General features: G+C 40.4%; 1 protein-coding gene across 2 annotated transcripts in view; it reads left to right on the forward strand.

Moving 5' to 3' along the window:
- tesk2 (testis associated actin remodelling kinase 2) overlaps positions 1-16,035 on the forward strand; it is a 110,908-nt gene that overhangs the window by 72,489 nt on the left and 22,384 nt on the right. For both annotated transcript variants that reach the window (XM_080195403.1, XM_080195404.1), the window contains 4 exons: positions 2,114-2,193; positions 4,438-4,522; positions 9,658-9,741; positions 11,216-11,302. In XM_080195403.1, coding sequence (XP_080051529.1) covers positions 2,114-2,193; positions 4,438-4,522; positions 9,658-9,741; positions 11,216-11,302 — 336 coding nt within the window. The remainder of the gene's footprint in view (positions 1-2,113; positions 2,194-4,437; positions 4,523-9,657; positions 9,742-11,215; positions 11,303-16,035) is intronic.

The following is a 16,035-nucleotide window of genomic DNA, read 5'->3' on the forward strand; positions in this document are numbered from 1 at the left end:
ACAATTTCTATTGGCATTCATGTTTTTTAAGCTGAAACTTGTTCAACACCATAAGTAATGTGCAGTAATAGCAAAACTATGATTATAACATCACAGCAAATGAAATTATGTAACATGTAAGTGAAGAATATCTAGTGTAGTTCATTGTTTATAATGTTTGCTTAGTGAGAGAGCCTAGCTTATGATGAAGCTGTCTGGTAAATAAATTTTGTATCCAAAGAGTGTCCTCCACGTATTCTGTTTATGTAGGGAGTGTTAATCTATTGCTTATAATCATGGCAGCTTTTAATAGGCTGAAACATAGGGTGCTTACTCATACTACAGTAAGATAGTCTAAAGCATATTTGTTCAGTGTATATTTCTATAGCTTTTGCTGTAAATAATGGCTGTGTAAAGTAGTAACACATTTTAATGTTGCGTATATGTGCATATTTTTACTTCAATTTGATTTTTGAGTATGGTCCTTTTTTATTTTCATTCATTGGATGTGGGCATTGCTGGCTAGGCCAGCACTTATTGCCCATCTCTAATTGCTTTTGTTCCAAGAAGTTACATGTCAGCCAGACAAGGATGACATGAATAAAAGCAAATTACTGCGGATGCAGGAATCTAAAACCAAAAGAGAGAATGTTGGAAAATCTCAAAAGATCTGGCAGCATCTGTAAGGAGAGGAAAGAGCTGACGTTTTGAGTCCAGTCGATTTATCAAAGCTTTGACAAAGGATCGTGCTGACTTGAAACGTCAGCTCTTTTCTCTCCTTACAGCTGCTAGGTAAGGATGACAGATTCCTTTCCCTAAAGGGACGTTAGTGAACCAAATAGGTTTTTTACAACAGTTGGCAACGGTTTCATGGTAATCAATACATTTTTAATTCCAGATTTTCATTGAATTTGAATTCCACCATCTAGATTTGAGCCCAGGTCTCCAGGACATTCCCCTGAGTCTCTAGAATATTGGTGCAGTTTTTTATTTAGCAAATGCAAAGTCTCTAAGCCAAGCAGGGACTCCTGTGTTGAGTGCAAAGGGTCTCTGCTGAGTCTATGAATTCTACCCTCTTCTATGATGTGGTGCATAGTTTGCTCACTCCCACAGACACAGAGGGCTAGTGCTAATGCCCCATCTGTGGGGGTTGGCCAAGCAGAAGCTATGACTGGTCCTGAACCTGTTTTGAAGGGTGACTTTTGGGTTGCTGCAAGGCAGTGGATTAAACTTCAGCACTTCTTGCTGGAGTATGAGAGGTTTAGCTCTGCTATGGTTTTTCTCAGTCGGTGTGGTGTGCAGCATTGAGGGACTTGATCAGATAGCCTCCTACCTCTGGGTCCCCTAATGCTTTGTATACCTTGAGGAAGGCAGCACTATTTCATCTAAGCATGGGATGTAGATGGGTTGGTAGGCTTGGGGAATTGCCATACAGCCTGTTTTGTAAATGGCACCACTGAGACGGTTGTATGCTTCATCAACCGTGATGTTTCATAGTGGGATTGTTGAGAATCTGTGTTCCAAGGTTTCACTATATCTTGTTTCTTTCTGGAAGTTCCATTGCTTCTTTTGGGGCTATTGACAACTGGAACACTTAGGCCTATGTGAAGTAGAGGATGGTGTTGGCTGTGCGGGAAGTCATCTAAGACAAGTTGCAGAGTGGAGAGTCCTGTTAAGAAAACCGACCCAGCATGGGTCCAATGATAATATCCCATGCTACCACTTCCAATGTGGTCCTGAGGCTGAAATAATGAACCTTTAAATCTCCATTTTAGTGTTGTACTCTGTAGCTGAGATGCATTGGAAATGCAAATGGAACTTTACAAAGCATGAATAATTGACTAAAAGTCAGCCTATTTATGGACTGTTTTCAGTTGAGGTTAGGCACTTATTATCTCAGTGGTCATTGATTCAAATTCTTGTGTCGATGAAGGATGAGTATGGAATTTAAAATACGCTTTAAAAAAAAAAGTTAAAGGTGTCAATTTTTAATCATAAGCTCTGATACCTTTCCATGGATGTTAACTTAGTTTGATTTAAATCTGTAAATGTCCATGAATATATTTTCTGGGATACAAGGGTGTGAAGTAAATGTTATTTCTAATATAATAAATTTTGTTTTTATCTCCAACAGAACTGTTTAATTAAAATGGAAGAGAATGGATACACAGGAGTGTTGGGTGACTTTGGGTTGGCGGAGAAAATTCCTGACAAGTAAATATACTTTTAATTGAAACTTTCTTTCAAGTAGCAGAATCAAATTACTCGTGATGAAGTAAAAATCTGCAGTAATACTTTTATTTGCATTACTTCTAAAAATATTGAGGTATGGGACATGATCTCACCACCTTGCTGTGCCCGGTGATCAGCGTGACGAGCTGGAAAAATAGCATGTGATGCTAAAAATCCAATTTGCGCCTGGCATGAAAGTGCTGTTTTTCCAATCCTTTTTTGGTGGTGCAAGCCACTTCATGCCGAGAAAAGCCACAAAGCTGATTTGCATGAATTTGACTCGATTTCAATATTATTAGCGAGTTTGGTGATATTTCAATACCATAAGCAAGTTTGGGGGGCTCGTGCTAATCCGAGGGTCCTCAGGTAGATGGGTCATAGCTGCCTTGGGCTTGAGTTGCACGCTTTCCCCCTGACTACTAAGTGATCCCTGAAGGGTTTTGTTTGAACCCCACTAATGTCGCATTAGTTAACCTGCCATCTGTCTGCTGGACAGGCTCTGTGGTTTATTGCTGACATTTCCTATTACTAATAGTAATAGGAACAGGCCATACTCAGAGTTGTCCCCTACAAAAGAAGGCATGAAGTTCAGTGCAAGGGAGGGACAAGTATTTGGGCAAATTGCAACTTTGAGACAGTGTCATATGAAAGAAAGTTTTGTGGCTTCTCACTTCTGTGGCACACGCTGACCTGGCTGTTGGTCACAGCTCCATCCACTGCCTCCCTTGACAGCTCACAGATCCCACCCCTGTTATGGGCTGTCTGCTACCGCAGATATCGCCCAGCAGCCGTCCCAAGTCTCCTGATTTAAATCATAGGGCTTAGCTATGAGTTGCCATCTTCCTTGCATGATGTATTACGAGTGCATCATTAGTGTTTAAATACAGCTCCATTTTGTTAACGGTGCACAGCAGTGGCCACTTTGGGTGAGTCACACACCTGAAGTCTCCATGCCGGCGTGATTCTCATGGATGTTCTTTCCTTGTACGAAGTGTCAAAAGATTGCAATGTGGAACGTGTCTGAGAGATTGGTGCAGAACACTCTCGTTTTCTTGCTGTTGTGATACTTAGAAATTTTTTGGGAAAATTCCACCTATTTATGTTTTTAAAGTACATTCATTTTATGTAACATGAATGGATGTTATTTTTGGTAATCAACATTATTTATAATATTACATTGCTAATGGATTAAATATTTTTAAAAATTTCATCTGAATAATCTGAACTTCAGCATTGTTCCTACTATTTTGGGTCACAGTCCATGACACTGCTGATTTACAATTGAGGCCATTGGTTTAGTGTTAATAAGTCGTTCTATTTTTGTTACGTAGAAATTTGTGAACATTATTGGCATCCTGGGGATTAAATAATGCCTCTCTGATCATTTTTCTATGACGCTTGTACAATGGGAGTCAGCAGCTTATTATCATCTAACCAGTTGTGTTTATTTGACCTTCCACACCAATTTACTGTTCGAAAAAATATCTTCCTAACGTTTGGTTAATCGTCAGTTTGCTTTTCTGACCAAATGATCATCTTTAGCCTGAAGGAGGTTTGTGGTGGAAAATGGTTTTGTTTTTGCATTTGACAAATGTAATGTGTTTCTTTATGTATTATCCCTTTGCAGCGCAGATTGTATTTACATATCAATCCTTCTATTAAAGCAATCAGTAAATTTGCAGTATATTTTTAAATAGAAGAGGAAGACTTGCAATTATGTGCTGCTTTATTACAATTCTGAAAATGTCATGCAAAATAAATTACTGTACAATGCAGTCACTGTTATATTGAGCAAATACAGCATGATGAGACAAACAGGAATCATAGAATCCCTACAGTGCAGCAAGAAGCCATTCGACCCATTGCACTGAAGTCTGCACTGAATCTCCAATAGAGCATTTTATCTATTTGTAGCTGTGATTGATATGTGAAATTGCTGTACTGAAGAATTAATGATTATGGTGTGTAACTTTGATCTGTAGCTGATATGAAATGAAATTGGATGAAGTGTGCTGGCCATAAAATCTTCTGTTACTACACAAAGTATCTTTTTAATATCCCTGGTCACATTGCAAATCATTACTATTCTAATGTGAATAATTTCTCACTGAAGGTCAATGTCTGCAGTTACAACTTCCTAATGCTATGACAAAGAAGCTGTATTAAATACACTTGTATTTTCTAAAATAACAAAGTGCATTGTTTATCCTCTTTTCCAAATTTCAGTGCGGATGTGGAAAAGCTGTCGGTGGTTGGATCACCTTTTTGGATGGCTCCAGAGGTGCTGCACAGTGAACGTTATAATGAAAAGGTGGGTATCCTGTTAAGTTAGTTAACTACAGACTTTCATAAAACTTTGTAGAAAGTTGATTTTGTATGTTTATTTTATATATTTCTCAGATCTCCTTTATTTCAACTTTTTTAAAATCACTCGTGTTGTTCTGTAATAGAGAAGGTTTGTACTTTTTAAGAAGTCTTCAAAAGCTAACCAAACAAAGATGAGTTTGCCTGTACGTTAAGAAACTTGCTGGTGTTACCTGAGAGAGTGTCTCAAGACCAAGTCTTCGAAAACATCTTTTCCTGGGTCAGCAAAGGCATGAAACGGCATCTTTTGGACGAGAATATCTGCAATCTGCCATGGCTCTTAAGGTTAGATGGAACTGGCCTCCCTGGCTCTGGTTGTGAATGGAACTGGCCTCTCTGAAGATTGGATGGAAATGGCCTGCCTGACTGTTAGAAAACTAGCCTGCTACCCAATGACAGTGCTAGCAGTTATAATATTCAGTCTCTTTGGAATCCACTCTGAATTTGGCTGGCTGCATCTCTCAAATAGTCATTTGTATTGCCGCACTGATCTCTTAATAAACAATGTTTCTGATATGGCAATTCACGCCTCATTTTCTCTTGATGCCTGCTCATCTTGTTACTGAGCAAAGTGCATCTCATTTTTCCTCTAGATACCTGCGAATCTTTTTACTTGTCTTTTTTTTTTGTTTTCACCTCAAACTCAAGTGTTAACCTCAGTAACTTCCTAAATTCCTGATAAGTAGTTATTCAGTTGGTGGATATTTTGTACAGTTGCTTAGGTTTGGTAAAACACATTGCTGTGTTATCCTTGTAGTGTAATTTTCCCAGTTATATATCTGCCCAAAATGTCCTCAGTCAGGCGCTAGGTAGAGACAAATGTGACACAAAGCATGACTACATGAAGAGTGGTTCTCAACGCAGTTGGAACAAGGCAATTTTTATTTTTCATGTAGTCAGTGACAAATTGTTTGCCAGATTTTATCAAGTTCCAGGCACAATGTTGTATGTTGAAGGCAACATTAAATGGATTACAGTGCTTTATTCTTGTATCCTTATTTGGTAAAATGCATGCTCATGACTAAGGGGAAGTAATTTATTCAAATTTGAAGATCTGCACATTAGTTACAGATGTCTGAAGTGTTTCTGTCTTTCTGCCTAGTTACCCATGTGTTTTTAGACATCTGTTTTTAATTAGCTAAAGATGTAAGGTCTTCCTGATTTTTGTCTGGAGACTTCTGCAGAAGTGCTGTTTTTCCTTTTGTCCATGGGATATATTGGTTGCTGATGAGGCCAGCTTTTGTAAATGTGAGCTGTCACCTTGAACCACTGTGGTTAATGTGGTGTGGGTATAGTGCTGTTAGGGAATCATGGGAGCTTTGGCCAGGTGATGATGAAGGAATTATAATGAGTTACCAAGTCAGAATTATTTATGACTTGGAGGGCAATTTGCAGGTGGTGCTGTTCCCATATGGCTGCTCTCTGTTCTGTGTAGGTGGTAGAGATCATAGGTTTATGTAGAAACATAGGAAATAAGAGCTGAAGGAGCTCATTTGGCCCTTCAAACATGTTCCACCACTCATTATGATGGTTGATCATCCAACTCAATGGCCTGATTTCCCCCCCACCCCCATATCTTTTGATCCCCTTCACTTCAAGTGTGATGTCTGAATGTTTTCAAGAAGCAGTTAATGTTTGGCCTCAACTACTTACTGTAACAGTGAATTCCATAGGTTGATCACTCTCTGGGTGAAGAAATTTCTCCTCTGTCCTAAACGGTCTAACCCGTATCCTCTGATGTGACCCCTGGTTCTGGACACCCCCATCATTGAGAACATCTTTCTTGTACCTACCTGTCTAGTCCTGTTAGAATTTTACAGGTTTCTATGAGATTTCCTCCTCCCCCTTTTATTCTTCTGAACTCCAGTGACTACAATCCCAACCGACTCTCACTCTCATCATACGTCAGTCCCGCCATCTCAGGAATCAGTCTGGTGAACCTTCTCTGCATTCCCTCTAGAACAAGTACATCCTTCCTCAGATAAGGAGACCAAAGCTGTATGCGGTATTCAGTTGTGGCCTCTCCAAGGCCCTGTATAATTGCATCAAGATATCCCTGCTCCTGAATGCATGGGAAGATTGTAAGATTATTTCATGTTGGAGATGCTTATTGTCTGACACTTGTGTAGCACAAATATTACTTGCTATTTTTCAGCCTGAGCTTGAATGTTGTCCACCTCTTGCTGCTTATGGGCATGGGCTACTTCTGTATCTGAGAAGCAGGCTATACTGCAGTTATCTGCAACCATCCCATATCTGCCCTTGTGATGAAAGGGAAGGAGGCATGGTGGCACAATGGTTAATACTGCTGCCTCAATGAAACAAGTAAGATTCTGAAGGGGTAGATACTGACAGATTGTTTACCCGGGCTTGGGAATCTAGAGCACGGGGCCACAACCTCAGGACAAGAGATGATGATTTGCAACTGACGATTTTTTTCAATTAAAAATGTTGTGCACCTTTGAAATTCTCAACCCTAGTGGATTGTGAATGTTCCATCTTTGAGCATATTCAAAGTTGAGATCAATGTTTGATTTCTTGGAATCGAGGATATTAGAAAAAGTGAAGTTGTGGAAGATGAAAACTTCTGAAAAGATTGAGTATGTGGATGTTAAGGAAGAGGATGTGTTAGAACTTTTAAACTCTATCAAGATAGACAAGTCGCCGGGACCGGATGGGATGTACCCCAGGTTACTGTGGGAGGTGAGGGAAGTGATTGCAGAGCCCCTGGCGATGATCTTTGCGTCGTCGATGGAGACGGGAGAGGTTCCGGAGGATTGCAGATGTGGTTCGTATTTTCAAGAAGGGGAACAGGGGTAGCCTGGGAAATTACTGACCAGTGAGTCTAACCTCGGTGGTTGGTAAGTTGATGGAGAGGCTTCTGAGGGACAAGATTTATGAGCATTTGGAGAAGTTTAGAATGATCAGAAATAGTCAACATGGTTTTGTCAAGGGCAGATCGTGCCTTACGAGCCTAGTTGAGTTCTTTGAGAATGTGACTGAGCACATTGACGAAGGAAGAGCGGTAGACGTGGTTTACATGGACTTCAGCAAGGCGTTTGATAAGGTCCCCCATGCAAGACTTCTTGAGAAGGTGAGAGAGCATGGGATCCAGGGGGCTTTGGCCTTGTGGATCCAGAACTGGCTTGCCTGCAGAAGGCAGAGAGTGGTTGTGGATGGGTCTTTTTCTGCATGGAGGTCGGTCACCAGTGGAGTGCCCCAGGGATCTGTTCTAGGACCCTTGCTGTTTGTCATTTTCATAAATGACCTGGATGAGGAAGTGGAGGGATGGGTTAGCAAGTTCGCAGACGATACGAAGGTTGGTGGTGTTGTGGATGGTCTGGAGGGATGTCAGAAGTTGCAGCGGGACATAGATAGGATGCAAAACTGGGCGGAGAAGTGGCAGATGGACTTCCACGCAGATAAATGTGTAGTGGTCCATTTTGTCAGGACCAATGGGATGAAGGAATACAATATCAAGGGTAGGAGTCTTAGCTGTGTTGAAGAGCAGAGGGATCTTGGGGTCCGGGTCCATAGGACTCTTAAATCGGCCTCGCAGGTGGAGGATGTGGTTAAGAAGGCGTATGGTGTACTGGCCTTCATTAATCGAGGGATTGAGTTTAGGAGTCGGGAGGTAATGCTGCAACTTTATAGGACCCTTGTCAGACCCCACTTGGAGCACTGTGTGCAGTTCTGGTCGCCTCACTATAGGAAGGACGTGGAAGCTATTGAAAGGGTGCAGAGGAGATTTACAAGGTTGTTGCCTGGATTGGGAGGCATGCCTTATGAAGATAGGTTGAGGGAGCTGGGACTCTTCTCCCTGGAGAGACGAAGGTTGAGAGGCAACCTGATAGAGGTTTATAAGATGTTGAGAGGAATAGATAGGGTGGATTCTCGGAGGCTATTTCCCAGGGTTGAAATGGTTGCTACGAGAGGACACAGATTTAAGGTGCAGGGAAGCAAGTACAGAGGAGATGTTAGGGGTAAGTTTTTCACTCAGAGGGTGGTGAGTGAATGGAATCGGCTGCCGTCGGTGGTAGTGGAGGCGAACTCGCTGGGGTCTTTTAAAAGACTTCTGGCTGAGTATATGGGATCTAGTGGGATTGGGGGTTATAGATAGGTCTGTGGCTTAGTAGGTATAGATGTGATTGACACAACTAGTGGGCCGAAGGGCCTGTTTGTGCTGTAGTGTTCTATGTTCTATGATTAGCCACGATTTGGACAGCATTGTGGCAGAGTGGTTAGCACTGCTGCCTCTCAGCGCCAGGGACCTGGATTTGATTCCGGCCTTGGGTGTCTATGCGGAGTCTGCATGTTCTTCTGTGTCTGCATGGGTTTCCCTCGGTTGCGCCGGTTTTCTCCCACAGTCTGAAAGATGTGCTGGTTAGTTGCTTTAGCCGTACTAAATACTTCCTCAGTGTACCCGAGCAGGTGCCGAAGTATGGCGACTAGGGGATTTTCATAATAGCTTTGTTGCAGTGTTAATCTAAGCCTACTTGAGACACTAATAAATAAACTCGTAAGCCTCAATAAATGTGCCTGAAGGATCCATTCTGGACCCAGGTTCAATTCCAGCCTCTGTCTGTGTGGGGTTGACATGTTCTCCCTTTGTCTGTAGGTTTCTTCCAGGTGCTCTGATTTCCTCCCACAGTCCAAAGGTTAGGTGGATTGGCCATTTAAAATTGTAACATAGTATCCCAAGATGTGTAGGTTAAGTGGATTAGTCATGGTAAATGCAGGGGGGTGGGGGGCGGGGGAGAGAGGGGGTTGGATAAGATGCTCTGTTGGAGAGTTGGTGCAGACTCAGTGGGCCAAATTGCCGCCTCCTGTATAGGGATTCTCTGTGTTGAATAATGGAGCAGGCTTGAGGGACGATATGGTTTACACCTGCTCCAGTTGCTTAGGTTTTTATATTCTCAGCTTATGTTTTTAAAGTATTGCCACGGCTGTGAATTAGCTTGGGATATCCTGAGAATAAAAGTCACTACATAAATGAAAATTATTTATTCTTTGCTTTTCTAAATAACAGTAATATATGTGATCTTAAAGCTTTGTTCCTTACACTTCTTACTTTAATGGCAGGCGGATGTGTTCTCGTATGGTATTATTCTATGTGAAATTATAGCCAGAGTACAAGCCGATCCTGACTATCTCCCTCGGACAGTGGTAAGTAGCGAGTTTTTGATCCTGTTCCTGCTAAGATAAGCAAAAAGTCGTTGTCAAAAATGTTCTGTCATTTCCGTGGTTTAACAAAGAGGCAATTTGTTTTATCTACCAGCTTCATTGCCTTTAAAAAGTAGGTGTATTTTTAAGAGACTTAAAAATTAGGCATCTTTCTCCTTTTAGCATGAGTGTGCTGATGAATGAGAGAGCATTCAATGGTCTTTTAAATTGGCCAACTTGGTTTTCTGTCAGCAGACCAGTGTAGCACCAATCAGTAAACTATCATTGGTTAACTCTGCAGTAGATGTTGAAATTGCATAAACCTTCTGTTTCCTTTACCAGAACCATCAGCATTAAAACAATTAGTTGGGTGGGGGAAAGTGGCTGCGATGGTTTGTAAACAACTAGCCATGTTTGCATGACATATGTAAGAAGTGTTCAACATTGCTATTCAAACTCAGGATTTAAGCAGCACATCCTGTCATGGCTATGATTTAAAAAAAACACTTTGCCATCTGTCGCTGCCATTATCATTACCTTGGTTTTTGCTGTCCCATGTAATTTTGTATTTTATTGTTCAGCATTAAAAATTAGTAAGACATTATGCTGAAGTTAATTAGTTCTTGCAGAATACAGAATTTATATTGCAGAACTTTAGCATTCTATCATTATAGTTATTGTAGATTTTGTTTTCTTTGAGCTATAAATGCTCCAAATTGTGAGAAGTAAATTTCTGGATTTAGCTAAGAAATATCAATGCTGCTGCGCCGATGCTAGGAACATGTATGGAGTACCACATATTCCATCAATCTCAAATTGACGAGCTTGGATGGCAAATTATCTTTAAGGAATAATATTTATTCTATAATTAAAAAGGTTTATTAACTATTTAGATTTTGGATATAAAAAGCATGCTACAATTATGCTTCAAAATTTTATTTATTCTTTCCTGGGTTGAATGCTCTGTCCAGGTAATTTCCACCCCTAGTTGTTGCCTTTGAAAATGGTGCTGGGCTTTCTTGAACTTTAGTAGTTTAGGTAGTAAAGCTGTATCCATAAAATCATGGGTGTTTTTTGTCAAAGTTGGTTTAACTTTTTTTGAAAATAAATTTAGTTTATTTGCTTACTTTAAAAAAATATATATACCCAAAATTGTTGAGTTTTCTGAATTTGCAATGGCAGTATCTGTAGTTTATTATGCGAAGATTAAATTTGAAAATCTCTGTCCTTTAATAATGCCATCAACTTTGCAGCATTTATATGAATAGACAGTAAGTGACTTTGGTTTGTCTTTGACATCTTTCATTCATTATAATCTAAAACAGACTTTTGTATAATTGTGATTTTATATTTTATGTTTTATGTTTTAGTAACTGTACATCCTGCTTCACCAGATTAATTGCCTACAGTATATGCATCATCTCATAACTGAATTATATTTTACTCTTTTCTCTCAACCCTTCCAACAAACATTAAGAATTTTGGATTGGACTACGATGCGTTTCAGAACATGGTAGGGGACTGTCCACCCAACTTTCTTCAGCTTGCCTTCAACTGTTGCAATGTGAGTAAAGTATTGCAAACATGAGCTGCTTCTTGATTAAATTTTGTGGATGAACAAGGAAAATATTTCTTCTGACAGGAGCCAGTACACAGTTGCAATAATGTTATTTCTGTCAGATCAGATAGCATTGGCAAAGGTTTGCCTTGGGAAATTTTTGATAAATCCAAAAGGGCAGTGATGATTGTAGTGGACTGTTCTGATGCAGCTTGAAGTTGTAACCTCTAGATATCACACGTCCTGTGCCATTAATTATGTAATCTACATAAAAGTGGAAAAATCAAATGGGCAGAGGTAGTTTAAATGAGGAGTTCATAGAATGCTTTTGGAATAGTTTTTTTTAGAACTGGAGCCAACTAGAGAACAGACAATAGTAGAACTTGTATTCTGTAATGAGATGGGATTAATTGATAACCCCGTAGTGAAGGCACCCCTAGGCACCAGAAATCATAATATTGAATTTTATATTCAGTTTAAGAGAGAGGAGTTCATCCAAGACTGGTATTTTAAATTTAATAAGGGTAATTATGAGACCATGAAAATGGAGTCAGCAAAAGTGAACTAGCAAATGAGGTTAAGAGATCTATAGAGGTTCAGTGGCAAACATTTAAAGTGATATTTTAGAATACACAAAACGATAATTCCAATCAGAAATAAAAATTCTAAGGAGAGGGAGGAACCATCATTTTTAGTTAACTAAAAAAGACACTGTTAAAGAAAAAGTATATAGTTATGTAAAGGTGGCTGACCGGTCAAAAGTTTGGAAAGAGTATAAAGAACAACGAAGAATGACAAAAAGATTAATGAGAAGGGAAAAATTAGAATATGTGAGGAAGCTAGCTATTAATACAGAAGTATATAGTAAGAGTTTCTATATATATTTAGGATAAAAAGTTAAAGTGCATGTTGGTCCTATAGAAAGATGGAATACAATGTTGGCAAGTGTGAGGCTATCCAGTTTGGCAGGAATAATAGGAGGGACTACTACTTAAAGGGCGAAAAGCTGCAGCATGCTATGGTGCAGAGGGATCTGGGGGTCCTTGTGCATGAGTTGCAAAAACCCAGCCTACAGGTGCAGCAGGTGATCAGGAAGGCTAATGGGATGCTGGCTTTCATAGCAAGGAGGATTGAATATAAAAGTAGGGAGGTCTTGCTGCAACTGTACAGGGCACTGGTGAGGCCGCAGCTGGAGTACTGTGTGCAGTTTTGGTCGCCGCACTTGCGCAAGGATATTTTGGCCTTGGAGGGAGTGCAGAGGAGGTTCACTAGGCTGATACCGGAGTTGAGGGGGTTGAGCTATGAAGAGAGGCTGAATAGACTGGGCTTGTACTCGTTGGAGTTTAGAAGGATGAGGGGGGATCTTATTGAGACGTATAAGATGATGAAGGGGATGGATAGGATAGAGGTGGAGAGACTCTTCCTGCTCAAAGGACAGCAGGACTAGAGGGCACAGACTCAAGACAAGGGGGGGCAGTTTAGAACAGAGTTGAGGAGGAACTTCTTCACTCAAAGGGTGGTGAATCTCCGGAATTCTCTGCCCGTTGAAGTGGTGGAGGCTACCTCGCTAAATATATTTAAGATGCGGGTAGATAGGTTTTTGGTAGGCAAGGGGATTAAGGGTTATGGGGAGAAAGCGGGAAAATGGAACTGAGCCACTTCAGATCAGCCACGATCTTGTTGAATGGTGGGGCAGGCTCGTGGGGCTAGATGGCCTACTCCTGCTCCTATTTCTTATGTTCTTATGTAAAGTGAATCTAAGGAATTCATAATGGAAAATAAAGAGATGACAGTTGAATTGAGCAGGTATTTTTGCATTGGTCTTCACTGTAGAGGACATGAATAACATCCCACAACTAGTTAAAATCAGGAAATGGAAAGGAGGGAACTCCTCGAAGTTTGCTCGGCTATGGGCTGACAAATCCTTGGATTCAGATGGACTTCACCCTAAAGTGTTGAAAGAAGTGGCTAATGAGATTGATATTGCATTGGCAAGCATGATGGTACAGTGATGAGCACTGCTGCCTCATAGTGCCAGTGCCTTGGTTTGATTCCAGCCTTGGGTGACTGTCTGTATGGAGTTTGCATATTCTCCCTGTGTCTGTGTGGTTTTTCTCTGGGTGCCCCAGTTTTCTCCCATATTCCAAAAATGCTGGTTAAGTGGATTGGCAATATTAAATTTTCCCCTTACTGTCTCAAAAATGTGTTGGTTAGAGAATTAAAGGGGTTAATGTGTGGGATGATGGGAATGGGGTAGGCCTGGGTAAAGATGCTGTCTTGGAGGGTTGGGGCAGATTCGATGGGCTGGATAAGCCGTCTTCTGCAATGTAGGGATTGTCTGATTAGTTTTAATTTTCCAAAATTCCCTAGATTTTGGGGAAGACTCCATTGGATTCAAAAATAGCAAATATAACTCCTTTATTCAAAAGAGGGAGACAGAGCAGGAAGCTACAGGCCAGCTGGCCTAATGTTTGTCATAGGGAAAATGTTGGAAGATATTCTTCAAAATGCTACAGCAGGACATTGAAAAATTCAAGGCAGAGTCAACATGGCTCTGTGAAAGAGAAGTCATACTCTTTGAAGGAGCCACAGGTTTTGTTGATGGAGAACCGGTGGTTGTACTTAGATTTTCATAAATCATTTGATAATGTTTAATAATGCCATATCAAAGGTTATTGTAGAAAATAAAAAAATGACTTGATCAAAAGCTTTTAAGAGCCTGATGGGTCATGACAAGGTGAATATAGAGGGGATGCTTTCTCTTGTGGGTGTATCTATAACTGAGGGTCATTATTTAAAAATAAGGAGTTGTTCATTTAAGAAAGAATCAGGAGAAATGTTTCTCCTGGAGGGTCATGAGTCTTTGGAACTCTCTCTTCAAAAGTCTTTAAATGTTTTAAGGCGGAGCTAAATAAATTCTTTATTAACAAGTGGATGAAAGGTTATCAGGAGTAGGCAAGAATGAGGTTGCAATTGGTTCAGCCACGATCGTGTTGAATGATGGAGCTGGCTGAAGGGGCCAAGTGGCCTGCATCTCCTATTTCATATGTTCATATGTATAAGGTCCTCTGGGATGTGCCAAAATGTTTGTTTATGCAGCAGTTGTATACTGTAGTGGAACATGCACTGATAGCTTGCTTGTGAATGCTCCTGCTTTTAACAAAGTCTAGGATCAAAAATTTAAACTCATGTAGATTACTGTTTTCAAAAACGCTGCTGGGAATATATAGCAGGTTAGTTAGCATCTGGAGAGAAAAAACAAGTAATAACATTTTGGGCATATCCTTCATCAGAGTTCAACATAGGGATACATTTCACTTGAAAATATATTTTAAAATGTTGATCTTGCCACTTGCATTTCTCTGCTTCATTCTTCAGTGAACTTTGGCTTGGATACATTTTGGATACATTACAGTGCACAGTGTTACAAACCATTGAATTTTATGATGTAAGCAGAATGGGTTCAATCTTGATACTTTATTACTTGATATGCAAATATGGTTACACAATTTTGTTTTATGGCTGTGATTTGTTGAGGAAATGTTGCTGCTGGCTGTTGAACTCCCTGTGCCCGCCAATAAAGCCTTCCATCTTAAAATTCTTTATCCTAATGGCTAAATCTCTTCATGGTGCCTTAAGAACTCGATGTTCCTCCCACACTGGCCATTTATCTTGGCCGTCTTCCATTTCATTCACCCCATCATTTCAGCTGCCTTTTCCTTAAATCACTCCCTAAATCTTTCTGCATCTTCTCCTTTAAGCATGTTTTATTTGTGAAATATTTGGCCACCTGCCTTAATGTCCCTTTATTTTGGCTGTGAATCAGTTATGTTAGATTATGCTTCTGTGAAGGATCTCATGATGATTTATTGCATTACAGTGACATATAGATTTAGCTTGTTGCTTTATGTTTACAGCTATCTTTGAAGTGAAGCACATTCAACACCATTGATGCAAACCAGCTGGCTTGTGCTAATGTCTGTACAACACTTGAGTTTCTTTTCACTTTAGTTGTCTCTTCCCATTTTGCTCCTCTATATCTCTATTTTCTTCATGTGTACACCAAGTCTCCCTTTAGATGCTCAGTGTTGATGATTCCTAAATCTCGTTTCATTTTCCCCTACCATCTGTAATTTATCTGCAGATGGTTGGTGAGGCAGATTCAGGATCTGGCATGCAGGGCATTTATTGTCATGTGGGTTGCCTGATTGTGTGTCCTCATTTTGGGTCATGCCATGTTCTTTTCACCTGATGAAAGAACAGCGCTCTGAAAGCTCATGATTCCAAATAAACCTGTTGGACTTTAACTTGGTGTTGAGACTTTTCACTGTGTTCTTTTCACCACTCTTGCTTTTCCTCTTAATTTTGTCATTGTTGGGTCTCAAGATGTTGAGATCCTTCCCACAGTCTCTACAGCATCTTGCTCGTTCCATGTGATGATCTTCCAGGAGTTGATGTCAGTGTTGCTTTTCTTCATGCTGGCTTTCAGTATATCCTTGAAGTACTTCATCTGTCCTGCACTAGTGCGTCTGCTTTGACTGAGCTGGGAGAAGATGACCTGCTTTGTGATCCTGATATCTGATGCCGAACTATATGTTGAACCCAGTGAAGCTGATTATAACCTTGATACATGTGGTGACTGCTTGAGAGAGGACACTGATGTTGGTGCATCTGTTCTCCTGCTTGACACACAAACTCTTCTGTAGCTGATGCTGTGTCTATAAGTCATGCTTTGAGGT

Source organism: Carcharhinus amblyrhynchos, chromosome 9, assembly GCF_965287045.1.
Source record: "Carcharhinus amblyrhynchos chromosome 9, sCarAmb.v2.hapA, whole genome shotgun sequence".
NCBI classification, from domain to species: domain Eukaryota; kingdom Metazoa; phylum Chordata; class Chondrichthyes; order Carcharhiniformes; family Carcharhinidae; genus Carcharhinus; species Carcharhinus amblyrhynchos.